At 46.5% G+C, this 25956-nt stretch overlaps 1 protein-coding gene across 23 annotated transcripts in view; it reads right to left on the bottom strand.

The window, feature by feature from the left end:
- The window catches only part of KLHL13 (kelch like family member 13), a 296890-nt gene that overhangs the window by 36989 nt on the left and 233945 nt on the right, over positions 1-25956 (bottom strand). For 6 of the 23 annotated variants that reach the window (XM_056809589.1, XM_056809582.1, XM_056809585.1 and 3 more), the window contains one exon: positions 1948-2004. The exons of 10 other annotated variants lie outside the window; for them this stretch is intronic. In XM_056809589.1, coding sequence (XP_056665567.1) covers positions 1948-2004 — 57 coding nt within the window. Of the gene's footprint in view, positions 1-1947; positions 2005-15308; positions 15422-15884; positions 16339-16914; positions 17337-25956 lie in introns of those variants that run through there. 7 more of the 23 variants (XM_003342318.4, XM_007507769.3, XM_056809588.1 and 4 more) reach the window with 6 other exon arrangements.

Here is a 25956-nt window from a genome sequence, read left to right on the forward strand (position 1 = left end):
GGCATTTGATTAGGAGAAAGGAGACGGAGATGGAGCCCGCCACTTCGAATGAGTGAAATCATGTTGACTCCAAATCACACTTCAAATACGTGGCACACCTATAAGAGATGGAGAGTTTTGTGGTAATCTCTTGGTGAGCAAAAGAGCCTTGGTTCCATTGCTCAGCAGCCACTTCAAAGTCACTGTCCAGGAAACAAATCTGCAAGTGTTTCAATCCCCTCCTCGACTACAGCAGCCAAGTCTGATAAAAAAGAAAGTTTCTGACGCCCAAGTCTTTAGCGTCATCAAATGGTTCTGCTCAGAAGTGGATCTGGTTTTCTCAAGGCAAATGAGTCTAAAGGAAATGCGTTTGCACCTCTCTTGCTGCCATACGGAAAGGATCGCTGGGCCTTTGCATCTGCCCTGCAGCTGACACCTCCTCTGTTGTCATCCCCTCTAAGAGTGTGAGCTCCTGGCGAGCAAGCAGCCCCTTGCTTTTCCTTGAGTCCCCAGCATTTGGCACAGAACTTAGCACCTAGGAAGAGCTTAATAAATGCTTTTTATTCATTCATGTATTTCACTGACAAGAAGCTGTTTGAACTAAGAAACATTAAATGATCAAAGAAGGAAGCAATCTCTAATTGCAGAAACATATCATTTAGGCAGGATTACTTAACAAGGAGGAGCTACACACAACTGAATTTTCCAGCTAAAATGAAATCTGATCCTTAAAGCACTAACTAGTTTTGATGGGGGGGGGGGGGGGAGAATCCGTGTAGCATGCTTCCCTGCCTTCCTAAGCACAGTATACTGCCCATAACTTCACAGCTATTCCTGATGACTCAGGGCCATCTTTAGAAATCTCAATTACTGTGCACAGTGAAGCATGCAGGGCAGTGGGCTCAATGGGCCTGCTTCTTCTGCCTCTGCTTTCTCTTCCCTTCGAGCTTTGCAGCATCTAGCAGCCCTACCTTTTGCACCTTCCAGTTCGTGTGGGTGGCAGAGCCTGCCGGTCCCCCCAAGGCATGTCAGTGGGCCAGTCCTTGTCCTTGGGGCTGTTTCCAAAGTCATTCCCATTCCCATGTGTGCTAGAGATGGCCTTGAGTCTGACCAGGGGGATGGGGGGCCCCGGGGAGGGGGAGGTTTCCACTGAGAAGGATTCTTGCCCCTCTCAAAAAAGCTTAGTAATTGGCTCGAAACAGAGGGAGACAAAGGAAGATCCATTTTTCTTCATCAGAAATCGCTGGAAAGAAGCATTAGTGTCTTGTGTGCCTGCTCAGACTTTCCAAACGAATTTGCAATTTAAAATGTAGAGAAAGGAAAAATCCTCATCAAAGGGGTCCCCTTTTTTTCCTCATTACAAGAACGCTATTACAATCCAGAGCTGTCCCTAAGATAGTCAGCTCCTTGTCCTAGCAGAGGGCCCTTAGTAACAGTGCTCTGTTGATCTGGTTACAACACACATTTTCTATAATGAATAATTCTGGACAGCTAAATGCTCTCTTTCTCTGGCCATTATCTATGCAGCATGTAGCCACCATCAGGAAAGTTCAGAGAGGAGGGGAAGCCACCTCCCACCAGTCCTCAGTCTGGATTTCCAACCTCAGTTGCTCTTTCAGATCTCCCCCTTCCTCCCCGCCGCCCCCCAACATCCCAAGCCACTGCTGAAAGCAAAAGCAAGACCTAGGAGCTTGGAGGAGACCCAACGGAAGGGGCAGAGGGCATGGCTTTCTCGGGTTTCTTTTCTTTCTTACTCCAAAATGAGAAGATCGAGTGGCGCATCATAATCCAGCTCCACTAGGAGTGAAAGACTTGGGGCTTTCCTTGGAGTTCGTTATAACCAGAATTACTTGGGAGCCCCAAGCAGCTAGTTCTGTGCTGGGACAAAGGCCAAGCAGTGTGCCTTGGGGCCAGGCCACCAGCTCATAACCATAGCCTCCACAAAGCATGTTTGGGGTTGAGACTTACCTGGGGTGTGGTTGCTGGGATGTTTTGTGACAGTCCTTTGGGATAAGGAAGTCCCTCCTAGGAAGACAGAGGGTTCCCTTAGTGGCGCTTGCTTTCTACAACTGGGCTCACAGTGCCATATACCCCCAGTAGAGAGGTTAAGTCCTCATCTGGATACTCAGTTTATGTCTAAGGAGAGCCAGGGGTCAGGCGGAGAGACTGGGGGAAACAATCTCTTAAGAAGTTCAGGTGCTGAGAAGAACACTTGTAAAACAATGGGAATCAATCCAATGAAAAGCTTTGTTGCAGGCAATGGGGGAAAGCAGGAAGGGGAGAGAGGAGAAGGAGACCGGACCTACAACCCAGGCATACTAGCCGCAAACTTAGAGTAGAACCCACCTGAGGCCAGGGCTAGCTTGGAGACTCACAGAGGCACAGGTCTGGCTATGCAGCAAGAAGGACAGGGTAAGCTCCAGAGTGCCCCTCTGAGATTGGGATTCTCACTCTGATTTGGGATGGCCTCCCTGTAGCTGGCCGAGTTGCACATCAGGGGTCAAGGTAAAATATTATTTGGGGCGGTTTGTTATCAGGCAGAAAAAACAAGCTGATGGTGGGCAAAATATTCCTTTGGGGGGCACAGCCGTACAAACCTTCGAGTATATCTGTCGGTATTTTTCCACGTTCGATAAGTTTACAGTCTTCCCTTAAGAGGAGACTGTCAAGGTGGTCTCAAGACCACCAGGCCCAATCTTGTAACAGAGAGTAGTGGGGCACCTAGTAGTTGCTTCTTGCTAATTGGGTGCTAAACTGTTACACTTTTTCCTGCTAAAGAAAGGTGAATGCTTTCAGCACCTTCTAAATCCCCTATCCTGGGACAAAGTTCCAATAACCCCACCCTCCTTACACAGCTCTGTCCCTGCCCACACAACATGTTGGCAAAATAGAAAACATTTTTCTTTAGAGAAAGTCATTCATGGAATGTGGCCAACTCAGTAGTAACGCCTTGACATACAAGACAAAATCAACCCTAAGCATCAGGAAGACAGAAAGGGTTAGTTCAAGATCAGGACTTATTTACTCACTACTCTCTGTCCTGCGGCGGATTACCTACAATTTTTGTAAAAATTCAGAAAGATTTCTGCCCTCACCCAAGGCCTCCTCCTGCAAACAAAGACAACTCTGCTGGCAGCTGCAGCTGACTTTGCTCCCAGGGTACAAGAAATAGAGAAAGAGAGCTGCTATTTTTTCCATGTAGCTTTGAATGGGATGGCAGGACTTGTCAAGGGCTTTCATTTACCCCAAGAAATACACTTGAAACCCAAGATAACCAAGTATTTCCCATTCAAGAGAGTCAAAGTAAGTAAAACGTTATGCTGATAAACTTCTTTCCATTCACACAACTAAGAAACTGTGCCCTCATCTCTCTCTCTCTGTCTCTCTGTCTGTCTGTCTCTCTCCCCCACCACCCTGTTTTCTCTCTGTCTGATACTCAAAATCTCACATATACGAAAAAAACATCTCTAGAGGAAACAGCAGACCCAACCCTCATTTCTCTCCTGAGCTTCAGTCCTGTATGTCTACATCACCAATGCCTACTGGGTATCTCCTCTTGGGTGTCACATAGAGAACTCAAACTTAGCATGACCAAAACAGAAATCATCACCTTTCCTCCTAAGTCTACCAACCCTTTTCTGACTTCCCTATTTCTGTTCAGGTCAACATCATCCTCCCACTCACCCATATGCACAACCTCAGAATCAATTGCAATTCTTCCCTCTCCCTCACCTTCCCATATCCAGTCAATTCCCCAGTCTTGTCTCGTTTCCCATTCGAACTCTTCAACATAGCTCATATCTGTCCCCTTCTCTTCAATCATACAACTACCCCCTCTTAGTTAAAGCCCTTACCAACTCTCACCCTGAGTGTTTCAATAGCCTTCCAATTGGCCTCCCTACCCTTAAGTCATCCCCTAGTCAACCTATTCTCCATGTTGCAGCCAAGGTGATATCCTTAGAGCACAGGTCTGCCTATGTCAGTCCCAAACTTGAGAAACTTCACCGACTCTTTTGCTTCTATGATAAAATATAAACTCATCTGTTTGATCCCCTCACAGCCTGAGTCCAACATACCTTTCTGACTTCTTACCCATCATTCCCTCACTCTGACTCTGTATTCCAGTCCAATATGTGAAATTGAAACATTTCTGCATAGATTTCACAGGCCTCCACAAATTAGATCCATCCCACCTAGCCAATCTCCTCTGAGGACCTTTCACACTCAAGAAAACCAAAGCTTTATTCACTGAAAAAAGGTGGCTACACCAACAAATGATTGTGTATTTTCCAATAAGAAAAGCTGATGCCTATAGGGCCTGCTGTGTACTTTGCAGAGATTAGTGGCCAAACACAGAAAAAGATTCAGGCTTCTCTCCTTTACTCAAACTATCTTATATAACAAGGGAAATAAATGGCAAGTAAAAAATGCATTTTTTTAGTCTTTAAACTATCAACTCATTTTCATCATACAATTCAAAATCATATAAGTTGAACTAAAATTATAAGTGATAAACCATTAAATTGCATCACTCTGTTTTATTATTAGTTTACTATTATTACTACTGTCTCAGGGCCAGAGTATCTTCCAGGTTGGACCAACTGTTCTTAGAAGTCAAAACCTAACCTCTAAGTAAGATTTTATTACAGAAAGCCATGTTTCATGACCATTTCCTCTACCCCTTAAAACAGTAATAACTTGTGTGTGTGTGTGTGTGTGTGTGTGTGTGTGTGTGAGTCCTGTCTGGTACACCAGATTAACCAGAGAACCATGGATTTTTTAGTGCCATTCTCCCCAACTCTCAAAGACTATGTCCTTAAATTACAGAGGGTTTGTCATTGGAGAGAATTCCCCCCACTCCACCCTCCCATCTCCTTCAGAGTCACAGAGACGTATAACCAGTCCAAGGCCATATGCAGTAGAGGCAGGATTTGAACCAGGGTCTTCTTGGCTACAGGGACAACTCTTTTTCTGCTTTGCTACAATGCTTCTCAGAGAACTGTAAAGTCCAGTATGTGCTAGTAAGTATATATACACACATGCATTAAAAAAGGAGAGACGATGTTTAAACCTGATGACTCAATCACAACAATTTAGGCTTAGTGGACAACAAAAGTACTTCATGCTATTCTAATATCTGACACATGGACACCACCTCAGCCTTGAGCATTTAGAGGCTGCTTATTTGTAAAGCAAAAAAGATAATGGATTCAGGTGCTGTTATCTTCTTGTTTAGTTCCCAAGGACTAGTCCTAAAACAAAGCTCTTTCCACACCCCTTCTTCAATTCAGAAGTTTTTAGTGGTTTCCCATCACTTATTCTATAGCATAGAAACTCTCTTGCTGAGAAGTCTTCTGCAAGATGGGTCTCAGCTGCCTTTCCAAGCTTATTCCACTGGATCCAATGGATCACTCCATTCCATCCAAATGGCTTGCTAGTTATGATATGCCATTTCCCATCAACATGCCTTTCCACAAGTGAATGAATAAAGTATTAGGTAGGCTCTCATGTCTAGAATACATTCCCTCTTCCTCTTGGACTCTTATGATAATAGTAACAGTAGCTCACATTTATATAGCACTTTAGGGTTTGCAAAGTGCTTTGCAAATATTATTTTATTCTCATAACAGCCCTGAGAGGTAGGTGCTAACTGAGATAATTAAAACAGCAAGTGATTAATTGTGGGAATTGAGTGACCCACACTGACTCCATCTTATGACTCAATTGTGGAGCTAGCTCAGTTCTCTTTTTATTCAATTATGAGTCTAATCCAATTTTTGTCTTGTGAGAAAACTTTATTCAATTATGGGAATTGTGAGAAAACATTATTGCATTGTTTGAACCTAGCCCAGCATGACTGGTGAGCCAGACCACCTCTTCTTGTTGCTTAGAGACCCTTAACTCAGTACCTAGGTCATGGTGACCAGAAACCCAGACAAATCTGAAAATTAATGCAAGGAGTTGTCTCACTATTATATATCTCAAGCAACCCATATGTCTTATCTTAAAACTGGCCCCACACCGGCCAATCGGTTATTGTTTCTATGTTCCTTTGATTAAATACAGACACTGAGACAAGTGGGACATCTCTTTTTCTGATTTCAAAAATCAATTTTGATTTTAGAATTGTACCCCTTCATTCTCTCCCTTCCAACTTGGAAAGTCTGTAATCTTTCCTCTAATTAGAAATCTGATCACCTAATTTTGTATCCTGGTTAACTGTTTTCTTTTCATTAATTGGTCTTACTTGATTAATCATTTTAATGCATAAAAATTTGTCTCCCCCTGTATTAGGGATCCAGAGCCAAGTAGAGGAAGCCTGGTCCCAATTTGTTTTATGCAGTTGGTATACATTGCTTAATAAATCCATATGCTTCGGAGCTGTAATGTTTGTTTCTTCAATCATTTCATCGTTCACTAGTCATATATCATTTTTTGCCATTTTACACATAAGGAAACTGAAGACAGATGGGGTTTAAGTGATTTGCCCAGGGTCATATAGCTAGCTAAGTGTGTGGGACTGGATTTGAATTCTGGTCTTCCTGACTTCAGGTCCAGTACTCTACCTACTGTGCCACCTAGCTCAGATACCAACTCCCATATGAAGCTGCCCTCTGCCTCCACCCCCAATCCCTCTTGAAAATGCTCTTTGTAACTGTGTCTTAGTTTCATTCACTTGTCTTTGCACCTGACATTTCCTCCCAGTGGAACATAAGCATCTTGTGGACAGCGATGGCTTCTTTTGTGTCTTTGCCTTCCTAGCTCTGAACATGGTACCAGGCACATAGCAGGCTTTTAATGGCTATTTGTTGAATTGGCCACATTGGGGTGCCTTCAGAGAGCTGTGGTCAGGAGTAGAAAAGGCTCAAGATTATGTAGCACCAAGACTGAGTAGAGGTACCTAGCCTGGAAAAGGAGACTCAGAAAGACCATGAGATCTGACTTCAAGCCTGTGAAGGAAGGGCTGGCTGTCATAGGGAAGAGGGACTCAATCCATTCTGTTTGGCCTCTGAAGGCAGAATGAAGAATGAAGAGGACAAGTTGCAAAGAGTCAAACTTGAGCTTCATACAAAGAAAGCCTTGCTAGCAACGAGCACTACCCAAGAGGGCCGGCTGCCTCAGGAGGGAGTGGGTTCCCGTTGCTAGAGGTCTTCCAGGGAAGCTTGGTTAGCCACTTGTTGAGAATGCCATTGAGTGAATTTCTGTTCAGGCATATGTAGGAATAGAAAGCCTTCAAAGTCCCTCCAATATGACCTTGGGCAAGTCATTTGAACCCTCTGAGCCTCAGGCCTCTTAGATAAGAAGAGCTGCTCTACCTGTATTCTCCTAAGTCTGTCACAGGGAACTGTTCCCTCCCTCTGTAAATGCCCGTGCCTCTTGTTTTGGTCTACTGTACATTCTGAAGTCTTAGAACGCTAAACTGGGAGCCAAATGTGGTCATCCTCATGGATGCTGTTACTTCCGGCCAGTAAGTAAAAGTTATTTTCTTTGTATTTGGAGACTCTAGACAATTCTCTCTTTCCCAGAGCTCCTATCAGATGAGTTGGCACCAAATTCTTGGTTCCTCGAAGGTGAGAGCCATGTACTCATGTGCTATTTATAATGCATTCCAGCAACCTCTGATTGCTGCAAGGACACTAGCAAATTTGCTTCAATGGTATGATTTTCTATCATTTGTAACACCATCATCCACACTTGAAAACCTAATGCCTCGCTCTAATGGTACCTCTCGTTTCATCCATTTAGCTCAGACCCATTTTTCTGCCGTGATAATTTCACGATGCTCCTGATTCCATTATCAACACTGCCAATTTGGAGGAAACAGAATGTTACTTAACTAGACACTTTTCTGCTTCATTTTCATAGCAATTAATTGCTTTAAACACTTTCATCTTCCCTGAGTTAACAGTATGGTCATGTAGGTGGGGATGGAGCTTCGACAATATACAAACAAATGCTGATGATCTCTCTGTGTATTTATTTAGCATTCTGACCATTACATAGAGCTTCCCAAAATGATGAGAACCAATACTTGGAAGACTCCAAGGCGGAGATGGGACGATCTTAAAGGAATACATTTAACTGGGAAAGAGGGGATGTGAAAGCACCTGAAAGTCCAGGGACTGCAGCAGCAAGTCCATGGGGTTGGAGCCTATAATCAAACAGAAGAAGTCCAGAGTCAGGAAGCGGCCTTCTTCCACCTGACAAACCTTCAAATGTTAGTAGGCCTTTACCGTTCCTTTGAAGTGAGATCAAACAGAAGGAAAAAGGAAGAAAACCTTGCACCAATTACCTGAAGCCAAGGCCCACTTGCCTCAGGTGCCATAGGGTGAGGGGTCACACGAACTGGATCAGGAACAGCCTGGGCAGTTGGGAGTCAACTCCAGGGGAGCACAATTCATCACTGTCAGGTACCTGACATTTGAAAGGCTCCGCTCCTAAAGCATCCTATCATGACCTCCAGAAAAACACGACAAATTTGCCCCAAATGTCATAAAGTATCTCCAATAAACTCACAAACTATCGACCTTTAGTGGCTCTTTCTAAGTAGCTTGGGAAAAGCAAGTCAACGCAGATTTCTTCCTGGATCTTTCTGACTCTCTGAGATGGTTGGAGTGCAAGGCCTAGAGTCAGGAAGACTCATCTTCCTGAGTTTAAATCTGGCTTCGGACACTTACTAGCTGTGTGACCCTGGGCAAGTCACTGAATCCTGTTTGCCTCAGTTTCCTCATCTGTGAAATGAACTGGAGAAGGACATGGCAAACTACTCCAGTATCTTTGCCAAGAAAACCACAAATGGAGTCACAAAGAATCAAACGTGCCTCAAATGACTGAATAACAACAAGAAGATTCTAAATTCATGTCAGAATCCCTAAATCCTCGGTGGCCATGAAACTTCAGGATGGGATGTATAGTGTGAAATTCCAGGGCTCTTCTTCCTCCTGAGGCAAGTTTCCCTTTGAAGTAACTAGAAGCTACATTCAAGTAAGAAACCAAATGATCCAAAGAAAAGAGGATGTTTTTTTATTTGAAGGTTCAAAAACATTCCATTTTCTGTTTCACAAATGCCAGGTCCAAGAAGCCTGAACACTCAGGGACATGCAACTGGTGTTGTTTTCTGTTCCATTATGTTCCAGGGCTTCAGTGCTAAGAGCTTTTCAAGAACCTTCAAATTAGACTGTTTGAGAATATAACTCTTACTCCATTTGCCAGGTTTCAGTCTTGAAAGATTGCAAATGGCAAGAACATCACCCACTTGTCTGTACCCCAAAGAGATAATGGACAAAAAGACTTGTACAAAAATATTCATAGCTGCGCTCTTTGTGGTGGCCAAAAATTGGAAAATGAGGGGATGCCCTTCAATTGGGGAATGGCTGAACAAACTGTGGTATATGTTGGTGATGGAATACTATTGTGCTCAAAGGAATAATAAAGTGGAGGAGTTCCATGGAGACTGGAACAACCTCCAGGAAGTGATGCAGAGCGAGAGGAGCAGAACCAGAAGAACATTGTACAAAGAGACAGATATACTGTGGTATAATTGAACGTAATGGACTTCTCCATTAGTGGCAGTGTAATGTCCCTGAACAATCTGCAGGGATCTAGGAGAAAAAACACTATCCATAAGCAGAGGACAAACTGAGGGAGTAGAAACACCGAGGAAAAGCAACTGCCTGACTACAATGGCTGAGGGGACATGACAGAGGAGAGACTCTAAACGAACACTCTAATGCAAATACTAACAACATGGCAATGGGTTCGAATCAAAAACACATGTGATACCCAGTGGAATCACGCGTCAGCTACGGGGGGTGGGAGGGAGGAAAAGAAAATGATCTTTGTCTTTAATGAATAATGCATGGAAATGATCAAATAAAATACTATAAAATTAAAAAAAAAAAGAACATCACCCACTTGGAGAGAGACAGCATCAAGCAATCTCTGCCATCAAGAAACCTAGGTCCTATCGACATTTCTACCACTGGGCAGAGGAGTGCTCAATGAAAGGCCCAGTTTCTCCATGTTTCCATTTGCTTTACCGCAAATTAATGAAGAGACTCCCCTTTACCTAAGGCATTCTCCAGATTGGAAGATAGCTAACCTAACAAAGGGTCATGAGGATGAGAACAGTGATCCCTCTGGAAGGAAGCACTCAATTCAAGATTTGATTATCTGGCATTATTAACATTCAAAGATTAATTTTAAAAATCTCCAGGTCCTAAGCATGTATGTACAGATTTTTTTCAAATTTTAATTCTGCCATTTGTATTCAAACAACGGCACAAGGACAGGAAGCTATACCTAGAAAGTAGTTTATCTGAAAAAGAGCAAAGGGTCTAAAGGGACCACAAACTTGACATGAACCAACAATGACTGCTAGTACAGGATTCCAGATGAGAGATTCTAATCTCCAGGTACTGTCTTCTTGTCAGATAACATCTGGAGTGGCATGTTCACTTTCACCTATCATGTTGTAGGAGGGACCCTGATAAATAGGTGCTTATCCCAACACTGACAAGCTAGTGCCCAGGACAGAGTCCAAGTCACAAGATTGGTTCAACCTAACTGTGAATATTTAACCTGAAGAAGGAAAGACTTAGTGGGATCTCAAAATCATTGTCAGTTTTATAAAATACCTAGAAGACGGCTAAGCAGGTATGGAGTTTGGGGTAGGGGTGATGAATATATATATTTCAGGTTTACATCTTTATGCTCAAAAGGAGAAAAACCTTTCTGACTATTACAGGGATCCGAACAGGGGTTAGTGATCTTCACCCTCACTATAGCTATTCAGGCTCAGCATAAATGACCAGGGATCAGAAAAGGTCTGGGGAGCAAGGGGATGCTGCAGAGATTGAATGAGATCAGCATTTTCCAAATGATGATCCCTACAGAATTTTCACTGGTCCATAAAACTTTGATCTGTAACCTCTTAAAACTTAAAAAAATGACTCTTCCTCCCAGCTCTGGTTTCCTGGGGTTATTCGGAGGAGGAAGGAGGAAGGAGGAAGGGTCAGTTGCTGTCGGGGATGAAGGAACCCACATGGCGGAACTTTGCTATTTGAGCATCTACAAGCTGCTTTTGGCTTAGAAATGCTGCACTAGACAGCCTCAAGCCCCTTCTAGGTCTTACCCCAGATATGCACCAAAAGCTATGCCCAAAACAACTGCAAACCTGTGCTCAATTTCTTAAATTAGGAAGTTCTTTTCCCATAGTACATACACACATTCTTACTGTACATGTACATAACATAGTTACATAGGTGTACATGAACATAGTTAAAGGCAACAAAGGGAAGTCGGCTCCAAGCTTTCAGATACAGAGCAATACTGGGAAAATTCCCATCGCATCTCTCAAAGTGCCAAGTTTTGTTTTGTCTATACCCCCTGATACTTGTATGCACAATTCCACATTTCCAAGTAGTATTTGCTAGCACTACTTTGCTATCATTGTGAAATGCCTTCTACTAAATATGTTAGTAGATGGAGTGATACAAAGATGACTTCTAAGATTATGAAAATCTGAAAGTAAAAACACAGGAAGCCAATTTTTTTAAAAATCTCCCTTTTAGTTTCTTTTTTCCCTATTGCCCACCCAAGAAACAAGGAACTTTCTGTGGACAGTAGAGTTCTCCTTGGCATTCTGTGCCAGGCAAAGAGAAGCACTGAGCCCTACCAACTCAATCACAGCAACTTTCTCAATATTCATCCACGAGGTAATTGGGTCTTGGGACAAAATCCATGCTTACATTTGGAAGTGCTAATGCAACAAGTCGTTCCAAAAAGAGATCAACTGAATACTGGGGATCAAAGGAGACAATGTCTTCTTTAAGGACATTCATTAAACCCGTGGTCGCCAACAGAAACTGCTTTCATAATCATTGTTTTAGAAAAGTTACACTGGGAGAGTATCTGTCTTCTTGATTCAATCATCCATTTCATCATTTCCAGGACATTGTTTCAGGCTCAGAAAAAGTGGCTGTTATTATTATTATTATTATTATTATTATTATTATTATTATTGTTATTGTTATTCCTAACATTTCTTGAATGTTTGCCAAAACCTTTGCATATCTCATCTCATTCACCATCCCTTCTTCTCTAGTCTCTACGTAGAACCTTGATGAGTGCTTACAAATCATTGTTTTCATCTTGTATTCTCAATTTCCCATGATAGCTAGTATTAGCCATCATGAACCCAGTGTTCAGTGGAAGCTGCCAAGTTACCAGGAAGAAGCCACTTGAGGTGTAAACACAACATCAGTTTCCTGAATGGATCATTCTTGGGAATGCAAGTATTCCCATTTGTGGAGCAAAGCCTCTCCCTTTGGGATGTGTTTACACAGAGCATTAGCCAGCTCCAAAGGGTAAAACTAGATACCAATTAATCTACCAATGTGCAGTAGCTGTGACAAATGCACAGTCACTAAAATGTTGTGTTTCTGTCAACATCTGACCCCTCCTTTTCAGGTGGATTGCCTTGCCTGCCATGGCTAGGCATGGGGCACAGAAGTGAAAAGAGGCCTATGGCTAACAAGAGCCAAACTTAGCCTTTTGGGATGTGGCTACCCAGAGCTCCCTGACTTCATTTCCCCAGAATTTCATGCAGCCAACTCTGTCTCCCATCCAGCACCCCAACATTTTGTTGATGTCTTCCTTGACCTGAGATGAGCAGGTTACGTGTTGTCATATGTTATATGAGCAGGCATATGTTGTCAATGAGCAAGGCCAACAGCTGAGCTCCTTAAAGGGGTGGAGAACTTATTCTAAATCTCAGACCTCTAAAGTCAGCAGAAAACAAAGAGACTCTAAAGCCAGAAGGCCCAGGTCTGCCTCCATTTTGATTGAGCCTTGGCCCTCAGCAAAGCACTTGCCACTGGTGTTTTTGCTGCCAAGGCAGAACTACTGGAGCTACCAGAGTACTGGACCCACTGGACAGGAGCAGCACCCACACTGGGCACCAGGCAGGCAGTTGCCAAATAGACTTTCCATTCTGTTTCCAGGCTTCGGTAGTTATTCTATTGCTGCAACTGACTTTTAATGAATCCAAGAAGCCCCAATGCTAACATTTCCAAAATACAACCTTTGAGAACATGCAAGATGTACCTTCAGCAAGAGTTCTAGAAACAGTGATGACACCAAACAGTCCCCCATCCCCAATTAAGGAACTACGCTTGGGTAGAAGGGGGAACCGGTAGAGAACAGATGATGGGGTTTGCTTTTCCTTTGTGGTATCTCACAGAAGAATATAAACATATCTAACTTTCTAGAGACAGACATCTGCATGTGACTGCTGCATACGTTTGAGGTGTATTAGTTCACAACCTGTCAATGCATTCTTCCTGTGTCCAAAGTGGCATCTCTGCAATTTCACCACAAAATCTTCCAACTTCAAAGCTTCAAAGGACGGGCAGCTTCCCCTCTCCTTGTCACCCACCCACACCCTGGCAGGTGAGGGCGCTCCAACAGAATCCTAGAAGACTTTGGGCACTGAGACATGGTAGCCTGCATGTACCATGCCTGAGAAAGGAAACATTGCTACCAGGTCATTTTTTTCTGGCAACATCACTGGCTTCAAAGTAACAGTGGTCACACAACTGCTAAGTAAGAAGAGTCCCCTGGCCCATGCAGGCATCTCAATGAACTTTGATCACTGAGTAGTTATGACAAAAGCTAAAGCCCTTACTGAAAAAGCCAGGATGACAAACTCCCAAGGTGAGCTCTGGGCTGGATTTCCCAGCCTCCCCATACTGCATCTGTAAATATAAAAGCCTTCTGTATGTTTCTGTGCAAAGGAGACAGATGTGCCAACTGACTAAGAGAGTCCACTGCCATGGCCAAGGGTTCTTGGGTAACAGGAGACATGCAATTACATTTGATCTTCTGCAGATGTGCTCCCCCCGTGTGTGACAGGCGGCACACAGGAGCTAGACTGTTTCTGTAGGCTCTGCAGTCTAAGCCGATTCCCTTCTCTCCCCAGGTCAAATAGGCTGAGGCTTAAGCAAGCCAAGGAATTCACAGAGATATGCTGAATTCAGTTCTCCCCCACTGGGGAAGTGACACAAAAAGTCCCAACAGAATGGTTTGGACTGCTGTTTTCTGGAAACAGGCAAGAGTGGTGTAAAAAAGAGGCCGCCAATTTCACTTCACCGGCATCAGAGATCCCCATGGCCCTCCGTTCAGTCTGGCCCCTGTCCTTGCCAGAAGTTTGCCCTGGGCCTGCCCCGTCACTTTGCACCAGCTACAGCCGATTATTTGGGGGCTCCCTGGCCACATGCACACCCCGCTGAGGGCATATCAAGCCTGTCCCCTTCCTCTTTCCCGGTACATTCCATTTTTTCCATCAACAAGGCTCATCATCTTAGGAAGAAAGCAAAATCGTTTCCCCACATGCTCAGATGAAATAACTTGAACTGTCTCGGAGAGCAAATATGAATAATAAGCTGCCGAGGAAAAGCTGAGAGAAGCTGGGGCGAGCCAGCCTGCCAAGTTACCCCATTCCCAGCTTCCCAGACCTCAGGGGGGCACCTGCACAGCTGAAAAAGGCCAAGCTGAGCCGTGTGGCGATGGCGGAGGCAGCTGCTGAGGGGCTTCAAAGCATCTCTCCCAACCAAGATGTCACTGGGCATCCACAGCCCAGGGAGAGAAGGACGAGCGGGAATGGGCACCACGAGCCTGCCAAACAAAGCCCAACTCCCCGACTAGCCTGCTTTGGACCAAGGAAGGAGAAAAAGGCGAGGGGCAAACTGCTCGCCCCTCCTCCGGCCCAAGAAGGGCTGGCCCAGGGGATGGGGAAGAACAGCGCTCCCCACGCTTCGCTTCCCGGCTCCCCTGGACAAATGTTCTCATCGCACCCAGGCACGCTTTGTCCAGGAAAGCCCACGCTCCTGGTCCTGGCGCAGGTACCCAGACAGGCACGAGCACACAGCTGGGCAGAGCGAGCAGGCAGAAGTGACTCGACCTTCCGCCTGGAGCTCGCAGCTGTACTCCATGGCACGCAGAGAACACTTGGACAGATGAACCGTGGCAGAGCTATGGCAGTGCAGCCACCGTGCTAGAGCAGTGCTACGCCAAGTGGAAACCTCACTTTCTCCTACCCACACCGCCATTCGCCAGAGGTAAGCTGGGGGGAGCCAGTCCGGCCAGCCGGGGTCTTGGACCCGCCAAACGAGAAATGCCCGCCCTAAGTCAGCCCGGGACCTTTGTCTTCCACCTGCCTCTGCCTCCCTTAGAGCCCTCGGAGGGAACAAGTTTCCAAAGCGAGCCCCAGAGGGGGAAGGTGACCCGCAGGACGTTCCCACCGTAAGCCCCTGTTTGCTCTCACTTACATGTATGCCGGTGAAAGTGGCGACGACCGCGAGGTTTTAAGCACAGGAACGGGGAATTTCCAGATAGCAGGAGAGCTCGTTTTCCATTTCAAAGGCATGTTGTCACCACGATACTACAATAACAGTAAACAGCGTTTCCATAACACACCAGGACCAGGACTTCCATTCCCCCTGCCACAGCAGAGCCCTCCTGGAGGCTGCCGCCGCCGCCGCCGCCGCTGCCGCCGCTGCTGGGGCTCCAAACCAGCCAGAGATGCTGCCAGTGCCCTCGCACCGCCCCGGGCTCCCAGCCTGGAGGAGAGGGCTGCAAGGCATTGCCTGTCCCCTCCAGGACTGGGATGAGGCTCCCCCCTACCTCCACAGCACTGCCGCCTCACTGGGGAGACGCTGACTGCAGTAGGCAGGGACGTGCCTTTTGGGGGGCTCACTCGGCTCCGCACAGGGCAAAGCTGGCAATGCCACGGTCGTGGTGCCTTGGCGGGAGGGCTCGGGCTAGCCTCTGCTTCTGGACCAGTAGAGGCAGGGAAAAGCAGGACAGAGCTGGGACTCTGGGCGCAAAGGAAGCCACACACCTACCTACTCAGAATACACTTGTCATCCTCTGAACAGTCTTCCTTGGAGCTGCAACAATACAAGTGGGCTAGTAAGCTCAGCATAGCCTTGGGCCGCTGCTGGAGCAGCTGAGCTGAGTGAGCTGGGCTGGGCTGGGCTGGGCTGAGCGGGGCTGAGCGGGCTGAGCCGGGCTGGGCTGGGCTGGGCTACTAACCGCAGCAGTGGCAGCTGCCTGGGCGGGCGCCTGCTATGTGAGCTCTGAACAAGCACCCCGCCTGACTATGCCATTAAGGAGAGCGCCCAGCGCCCCAGCGCCCGTCCTTCACAGCCATTGTGCGACCAAGGCCAAGTCCAGGAGCCCCCCCCCCCCCCCCAGACGGCTGCCCGAGCCCGGATGGCACGCCAGAGTGACGGCTGCTCGGGCCAGGCTGGGCTCTCCCTTCCCTAGGCTGATCCTCAAGCAGGATGAGCCCCAGCGCCGGCATTTGACAACATCTGGGGCAGTCCTGCGGACCTCCCTCCCTCCCTCCCTCCCTCCTTCGCCTCTTCCTCTCTCCCCCTCCCTCCGCCCTCCCCACCTGCCTGTCTACCTCCTGCAGCAGCAGCAGCACCACCAGCAGCAGCAGCAGCAGCAGCAGCAGCAGCAGCAGCAGCAGCCTGGGGCTCTGCTCCTAGCACCCTACTAGCCAAGGACCCTGCCCAATTCCCCGGCAATGCTCCTCTCCCTCCCAGCCCCTTCCCATCGGAAGGCCCCCCACCCTAGCTCACGAATCACTGCAGCCCTCCCGGAGTAGAGAGGAAGGGGAGGGAGAGGGAGCCCACCAGGCAGGCAGCCGCTGCCCTCGAGCAGGTGTCCACCCGGCAGCGGGACAGGGAGAGGGGGGAGTGAACAGGGGGCCCAGCACAGATGGAGGGAGGGAGGGAGGGAGGGAGGGAGGGAGGGAGGGAGAGCACAGCCGGGGCAGGAGGGATTGGGGGGGGGGTAGGAAGGCAGGAGGCAGACAGGGTAGGGAGGATGTGGGGGGGGGCCGGGGAGCTGGGGCCAGCTGCTGACCTCCAAGGCAGGCTGGGCAGCAGCAGCAGCAGCAGCAGCAGCAGGCAAGGCGGCGGGGGCAGTGGAGGGGGCAGCACAAAGAACAGCTCCTCTGGGGGCGGCTCCGCTCACTCGCTCCTCGCTGGCTCCGGCGGGGCTCCAGCCGGGCTCGGGCTCCGCTTGGGCTGCGCTCAGCTCAGCTCCCAAGGAGCGCCCACCTGCCTACGGGAGGGGAGCCGGGGTGCAAGGAGCGGGCCGCTGCTGTGGCCGCTGCCCGGAGGCCTGGGCCACTTCCTCGGCACACAGCTGCCCCACCACAGAGCTGAGCAGCCTGCCTGCCCCGCCGCCGCCGCTGCTGCCACCTCTGGTGGTGCCGCCTCTGCCTCTGCCTCTGCTGCTGCTCTCGCTGCCTCCTCGCCACCGCTGCCGCCGCTGCGCTGCCGCCTCTGGTGGTGCCGCCTCTGCCGACGCTGCTGCTGCTGCTGCTGCTGCTGCTGCTGCCGCCGCCGTTGCCGCCGCCACCAGCACTACCACCGCGGTACTGGGAAATGAGCTGAGCAATCCAAGCAGAGCCAAGCCGTGCCCACAGACTGCCAGGAGCTCGCGTCCCCTGGGCTGCAGTAGCAGAGCCAACGGGAGGGGAGCCTTCCAGTTCCACCTTGGTCTGACGCTCACTCCTCGCAGGGGCTGCCCCCAGGCCCTTTCCCTCCTCCAGCCTCAGTTTCCTCCTCAGTAAAAGAGCAGCATTGGCATGAATGGCGTCTGAGGTTGCCTTCAGCTCCAGCCCTGAGATCTTGGGGGCCTTTACTCCCCTCTACGTGTCAGTTTCTAGATATTCTTGTCCTCAGTGGACACAGGTGGACACTGAGGCTGCTAGGAAGGCATCCTGGGGGCAGTCCAAAATCCTTCTCTCACAAGAGGGGAAACTGAGACCCACCTGCCCAGTCACCCAGTCAGTTAGCGGCAAAGGGGATATTCAAACCCAGGGCTTCCTGTCTCCCAACGAGGGACGCTCCCCACTATGCAAACCTTCCTCTCCTTAAGGGTGCACAATGAGGACCAGGTAGGAACACAGGAGTGCCAGGTTCAAGTATGTAACCAAAAGGTAAACTTGTACTTTTAGCTAAAATGGGCTTTTCCTTACTTTGCCCAAATAATTTCTGAGCTCCAGATGGAGCCAATTCGAGGAAGGAGGGGGAAAGGGGAGGGGGAGGGGGTTTAAAGACACCGTTGAAGCACAGAACTGATGATCTCCAAAATTTGATGAGATTCCAGAAATGCGGGGGGCACTGGGTCTGCCTCCCTTCCAACCACAGGAACCAAACTGGACTGTGATGGGTATGTATTGTGTTTTGCCATTCACTAGTAAAGCACTCCATTCACTCACTGTTCTAAGGAGGCTCCAGATAAACCCCATGCACATTCATTTTCATCAAATACACACCAGCACACCCCCACCTGGGGGGGGGGGCAACCACCATCAACCAGACCTATTTCTATTGAGGGAGGAGAGCAGAGCTCCTCTTAGCGGCCGTCTGCCCTGCCCCCCCAACCTATTAAAATCCTTTAAGGGACTGGAAGGGGCGAGCTCAGTCGCAAAGGGCCTTCACAAATACCTTTATTGCCCAAATGAAATTACAAGAACGCTTCTAAAGGCTCGTCATAAGAAGAAGATGTTTGCAAGGTGAAAAATCTAAGGCAAGAGGACAGCCCTCTCCATTGTGGCCTGCATGTTCACAGTTTTGCTCCTTTGTGGCAGAAATGAGGAGCGATTTTCAATGTTCCTGGCATAAATCTCCCTCATTTACTGCTCGGGCCTGTTTTCAGCATACAATGCGGCAAAGCTCCCTGAAATGAAAACCCCAAAGCCAAGAGCTCCCCTGGATGAAGCTTCTCATTTAACAGACAGGGAAACTGAGTCCCAGACAAGTGAGGTGCCAACGTGGGCTGGCCCTGGCAGTCCAGTGCCCTTTCCAAGAGGGCCACAGAACATTAGACTCCTCTCCAGTTCAGCACAATGGTCAAGGGTAGTAATTACAAACACCAATGGCCCCTGAACTAGAGGCAAATGAGCGGTCCTCAAAGCAATCAAGAGGACAGTGTTGAATTAGGGTAGAGCCAAGACTAAGGGAAGGTGAGGCAAGTGGTCACTCATGGCCAGGAAGTGAAGGGCATTATTATTATTCAAAGAAGCTGGAAGCAACCTGGAAGTCCTTGAGTTCAGCCTTCTCATATTACCCATGAGGCCCAATGGGATACTAAAAGATGTGTCCAGGAACACATAGGCAGTAATCTACTGAGGCAGGATTTAAACTGAAGTCTTCCTGACTCTGTTTCTCCAAGTTGTTTATACTGGAAAATGTTACTACTCTTCATGGCATTCCAGTATTCTCTTATTCCATGAGGTCAGGCCCAGCAGCCCAGTGAAACTGCAAACGCTCTGAGAAACTCAGGCTAAGGTGCATAATGACCTAGCCTGGCTTCCAGAGTTCTGCTAGTTTTCCTCCCACCACTGTGAGGTTGCTTTTCTTCCGGTTCTCAAGGTCTGGTCTTTCCCAAACCAATCAGCTCAGAAATGTTGGTGGGGCCCATTGAACTAATTCATCCCTCTCATTTTCCTGGGCTAATCTCAGCGGAATTAGCTGAGAGAAGCCCAATTCTCCTGCTTCCTCCACAAGCGTGTACTGCAGCTTGGACAATGCCAAATGGCAAATAGATTGCTCTGGATGCTTGATGCCTTATTTCAAAGTCAACTGTCAATCAGACTGCTTTCTCCTGCAAAGAAAGACTTGGGTGGCTCCTCAGGGCAGTCACCACCTCCTCAAATATGGCCCTTGGGCCCTTAACTCTACCATAGCCTTCAAGGCCTTGCTTGACTCAAGACTTGCTTCCATTCATTTCCATATTCATACGGCAAGGTCCTTTGAAAGTCTGGGAACATTCATGTCGGATAAGTAGACTCTCTCCAATCTCACAGGCAGACCACGCACTTAGTTAAAGAACTCTTTCTTCCTGCAGCTTAAAGATAACCTTTGGACTTGGTTGATGGGTCTTCTTTCCAGTAAGTAGTTCAAATTGTGCCTCACATGCATGGCCTCTCAGTCTGTATGATTCTCATTCATGTCTTTCCTTATATTCTCCCAAGGAGACACCCGATAAGATTGTGGTTGTGGGGTTGGAAGAGGGATTGGTAGAAAGGACCCACCCCAAGAGCAACCTTCCTACTCTTCAGCTGTTCACTCATGCTCACTTCCCTTTCTAGTTAACCATGGCCTTAGAGATGTCAAATTACCACTAGCTCCAACCTGATGGCATTCCAATGCCCAAAGTTTGCCTGGGGCCCATGAAATAGCACAGGGGCATCCATGATCACATTACTTTGTTTCTGGAACCAAAGTACTAAACCCGGAGAGTCCAGGGACACCAGAGGACACTCTTCCCCCTCCTTTAATACTTAGACTGGCACGGGCCGGGAATCTATAGTCACAGCCCATAAAACACATCTCTTGAGCACAGCCTACTACTGTATACTCCCATTAAGGACACACAGAGAAAAATAAGCTGCGTGGACATGGGCACAAATACCCATCAGAGAACTGGTGCAACAACATTAGCTAGTCACTTATTAGGAATACCTGCCAAATGCTCCTAGTCCACAAGCAACAAGTCTGAGGGGATGGCACTAGTCTACCACATCACAGACAGATTGGTACTGTTCTGCCTCCTGGCTCCCAGGAGAGAAACCTACTAAACACCACAACTGGAATGGACTCAAGAGATCATCTGTCTAATAATGTTACTCTGTCCTTTTACAGAGGTCTCACCCAAGACATGAAAGGGAGATATCAAGTGAGAAGCAGAGGCTTCCTCAGAAGGCAGGGAGGTTGGCTACCTCCTGGCCACGAGGGCAGCCACCTCTCACACACACCCTATCATGGCACCCAGTTCCAAGTGTTCTTATTATCTGTTATTCATATCAAGCGACCACAGTTCAGCAATATCCCACTTCACTCCAAAACAAGCAAGAAAACCAGGCACCTCTTCCTATAATTCTTTCACCCCCAAAGAACACAAGTGACACAAAAGCCCCCCTTCTGAAAACAACTGTTTTCTGATATTTGAGTTTTCTGAAGGGTTTAATACAGAAAGAGAAAACCAAAGGACTTCAACAATTTAATTAGTTCACAGTTATTAAGGGTCTACTACACACAGGTGACTGGGAATCTAGAGATGGAAAATGGGACCAGCCCTCCCCGGAAGGAGCTTTAGTCTAGTAAAGGGGAAAAATGGACACACACAAAACTGTAATGCAAATAAGAATATGGGCAGGCAAAGGAAAGGTGTGGATTCAGCAAGTCATAGAAAGAAAAGTTATAAAATCTGTAAGTAGCATATAAGACATTAATATACAACTAAAAGCTGTCAAAAATAGAATTATTCCCCAAATAATTTTAAGCAACAATATGGCTTCCACATTAACTTGAGATGCTTAATGCAAAAACGAGTCCCTGCTGGTTTGATGTCACCTTGGAAGGCAGTCAGGGATCTGTGCTAATTTCAGTCAATGACTTGGCCAAAGGTATGTTCACCAGATTCTTGGCTGACAAAAAACTGAGAAGTAGCAGTAACTCACTGAGTCAAAGGTCAGTCATCGAGGAATGGCAGGCGAGGCCTTGTTTTGTCCTTGAGCAGAGCTAGCTTTAACTCTCAGGCCCAAAGAGGCTCCAAGCACTGGCCTGATCTGGCTCTAAAAGCTCCCATAGGTCAGAACATGGTAGCTGAATCTAATGACAGCAACAGCAACTTGTGTTTCTAGAGAGAGCACTTTCAATGACGTTGGCAAAGCACCCTCCTCAGGCCATCTCAGCTGCTCCTCCCAATGCCTCTGGGAGCCAGCCTTGATAAGTGGAAACAGAGGCTAAAAGTTCCTAAGATAACACTTAGTGAGGCTCAAATAATCGTGGAGCACTTATTAAGTGACTAGTGCATGTCTGGCACTCTACTAGGTGCCGCCTAAATGTTCCATCTTGTACCTGACATCAAAAAATGAACCTCACGGGTAGAAGATGAGCAGAGAAGACATGGGCATCTATTTAGTTCTTATGAACTGAAATAGTCTGGTGGATGCACGTGTCTTGTAAGAGGAACTTGAGAACTGGGCCCCTTCTTTTCTTAATTTTTCACAAGGTGAAATGAAAATGAACTGGGATTGTGCAAGTAGGGTGCCTAGCTAGGGCACAACATACAGTGCCGTTTATTAAAATAAAAACATTTAATATGCAGTGGGGATACAAAATAAATGACTTCTTCAATGAGTTTTTGTAAGTGACCACATCTTTCATGCCCCCAAATTTGGCTTCCTCTCCAACACACCTTTATTTTGGGTTAAGTCAAATTCCATATGTTCCAGTGAGGGCTCAGAGCCTTTGAGAGTCTCCTAGGGGGTTCGATTTTCAGTCCTCACCTAGAATGCACAAATGCCTTGTGCCAACTCTTTCAAAGCAAAATGGCAACTCTTGGCTGTCTGAAACGTAAGAATTTTTCTCTTTCTAAACAACTTGTCGATTTTTCTAATCAATACATATAGACATAATGTCCCATAAAATTCCACTTAAAATATGCTGTGATCACATCTTGTCTTCTATATATCCCTTTCCCTCTCTCAAGCCCACTCCAATCTGTAATCACAGCCAACAAAAGAACAGGAGGCCACACCCCAGAGATCTGTTGACACACACCCAAACATAAGAATAGGCACCTGTGAGGCAAAGTTGGAGCCTGCAACTAGAAAGGAGAAAGATATATCTCACATCCCTGACAGTGGTTGAAGACCAAAGAAGAAAGGAATGGCAAGAGCCTATGGATACTGAATAACAAGCTAAGAGGTTCATTGGGAAAGAAGAATTGAATACTAAAAATGAGATACAAAACACAGGAGGGAAAGAGAAGACAAGTAAGAAACGAGCAGGGCTGGATGGTCAAGAGGGAAAAGGATGAAGCGACAGACTGAAAACGCCGGGGAGAACAAGAGCCCAGGTGCCATGGATGGTATTTCCTATAGCCTATGATACCTCTTGCTGACTTATCATGATGGGAAAAAGCAACAAGAACCTTTATAAAGACAACTTATCATAAAACAGGAATTGGCATTTCAAATGGCAAATTCCTGGGAGTATTCTTATAAAACTCCTTTAGAAAGAGGCCAGGCCAAGCAAGTACTCCTCCCTAACTCTCTCACTCCACTGGGACTTCACTGATGAGAACCTTCTGAACTAAGAGCAAACCACCAAGAACATTTTGCTTGTGAGGTTGCAAAGAAAATCACACCAGAAAGTGGCTGAAATAACTTCAGGAGTTGCCTTTGGCCAAGACTCCTAGATTGAGAGACCAGACTTAAAGAGCTGTAGTGTAGCTTCCTGTGCAGTGTAAAAAGGGGGTTTTCTTCCCTTGAACTAATGTATTCTATGTTGAAAAGTAATTTGAGCACTTGAAAAAGCTGAGAGAGGAAAGATAGCTGTTTTATCCATAGAGGAAGATAAAGACTGAGTTAGCTGCACCAATCTCTTCAGTTGCTCACCTTGATCTAACTAATGGTTGATTTCATTTTTATTAACATCAGCAAAAACAACAACTCCCAACTCTAGATGAACAGATTTGGTATTTATATAGTGAAACTTTCATTTTCTAGCAAGCTTAAGGAATAGGAAATTCTGATTTATTTCTGGTTAACTGGGGATTCATTACGTAGAAGGACTTTCTGTTCCAAATTTTTATTTTTCAAAATCTCTTTCAAATAAAAATTGATCCACTTTCCCAGGACACCAGTAACTAATAACTCCATCTTTCTTTGATAATGGAGCATCACTGTGTGTTCAGGGCAGTATTTCTGAATGGGATTACACACTTTCACAGTGCATTAGATGTAAGAGAAGCTATCCTAATTAGCGGCATTATTATCCTCCTCATTCTCTTCACTGGTTTTGAATATTTGGATGGAAACAGTCCAGGGACCTCACTCTCTGGACATTATTCTTACATACGTGATGTTCTGCCGAGCAGAGCACAGGTCGAAAAAGTGACTGAATTCTATCATTGAAGTAAGAATACTGGCTTGGATGGTCAATTCAGGCAGACTCACCAAGAGAGCTGTCAGGATAATTCTAGGAGCAGGAAGGACAGAACAAATGGCATGGATTTCATCCATCTTCCCTGCTATGTCTCTTGATTTTGAAGTGTTTCATTTCATGTATCTGGGAGAGAAGCATGTGCTATGATGACAGTGATTGTGACTAATTAGGTCCTTTTTCAAGGAGTCTGAGAATGTCAGTACCAGGAGCCTTGGCACAGTCAACCCAATCAATCCCTGCCTTTTATAGATGAGACAACTAAGGTCCTGACAATCAGTTGGCTTGTTGTTATTTGTCTCACCACTAAGAGCATAAGAAGGAAGGCAAAAAGATGAAGAAAGACCTGGGTTCAAATTTCATCTCTGCCACTTGCTAGAGATGAGAGGCACTGGTCTTAGAATCAAGACATTGGTTTATACACCATCTCTGCTACATATTAGTTGTGAATCTAGGCAAGTCCCTTCACCAGAACCTCAGTTTCCTCATCTGTAAAATAAGAGTTGGACTAGATAGCCTCAAAGGTCTCTTCCAGATTGAAATCTATGATTCTATGATTCTTTTAGGTTTTACTATAATTAAAAACCATTCAAAAAGTCCCCCCCTTCCACAATGGTCTTTCTGGGGTTATACTATGCCTGAGTGGTTTTATTTATCTAGAGTAAAGAATTATGCTGCTTTAGTACAATCAAATAATTCCTCTGTTCATTGTGGTGAATGTAGCTTCAAACCCACAACTAACCAGAAGAATCCCTTCCTGACCATTTCACATGTATTTTCATCCATTAATTTTGGTAAATAAAATAAGCAAATCATTTCATTTTCTGCAGCAGAATCTGAGAATAAGACAAAGCACAGTCCTTTTAACTAAGCGAAGGAGTTAGCCTACAGGTTCTCAATTATTTGATCATTGGTTTCTTGAGACAGCACAGCCTAGAAGAAAGCTCTACCCCCAGATCAGCTACATACTGCCCACATGATCTTGGATAAGTCCCAAGCTAAATGTCAACTATTCTCCTCAGTGGGAAATGCCTGCCTGGTCTGGACCACCATGTTAGCAAGAATCCCACATTTAGTCCTAACTCCACTCGCCAGACTTCTCCACTTCCTTACCAACTGCCATTCCTCTGGTGCCTTCCAACTCCCATTTACATGTTGTCTTCCCCCATTAGAATACACCAAAAAGCCCCTCAGGATTTGAGTGCCCAACGAGGCCAACCTAAGAAGGGATTCTCCTGAAAGAAGTTGGGCAAGAAGTGTAGTCTTTCAGAGATAGTGCTATATTGATGACTAAGGCTTTGAAAGGATGGCATTTTCAGATCCAGTTTACCAATCTAATTGGCAACAATGCAATAAAAGGAACGATGCCAGCTTCATTATATCTGGAGCTTCTCTTCAAGACTGCCCAGGACATTCACCTCTTCGGGGCCTGCAGAGCCAGGTGATCCAACTTGTTGTCTTGACAGAGGATGGAGCAGAAATGCCTTGCCCAGACTCTCCTTGGAGCCAGGCCTTGGCCAGACCCCCTCCCCCTCTGTTTCTAAGTTCTTACTAACTAGACCACATCACTACTTTTCCAGAAATTGGAGGATGTGGAATGGCTCCCCGGCTACCAGGCAGAGAAAGGAGACATTTTTGCAACTCGCTGCAGAGGGATAAACCCAGGGGAAAGGATGAGGATGGAGAGGTCCAAGATCCCACAACGGCTCTGAGGCAAAATTGGACTAGAAACCAGGCTTCCTTCTATTCCCTGGTTAGGACATAAAGAGGAGCACATTCCTGTCCCCCACCCTACCCTAAGAAGTCAGGCAACTAACTCAGCTAACTTTTTAATTGCCCTTCCCACTAGGCCACACAAAATGGCATTGCCCCCTTTGGGGTCATAAAGGGAAAAGAAAAGTTAGCCCAGTTGAGTTTCTCAACATCTATTACAAAAGAC

This window comes from Monodelphis domestica, chromosome X, assembly GCF_027887165.1.
Source record: "Monodelphis domestica isolate mMonDom1 chromosome X, mMonDom1.pri, whole genome shotgun sequence".
Taxonomy (NCBI): domain Eukaryota; kingdom Metazoa; phylum Chordata; class Mammalia; order Didelphimorphia; family Didelphidae; genus Monodelphis; species Monodelphis domestica.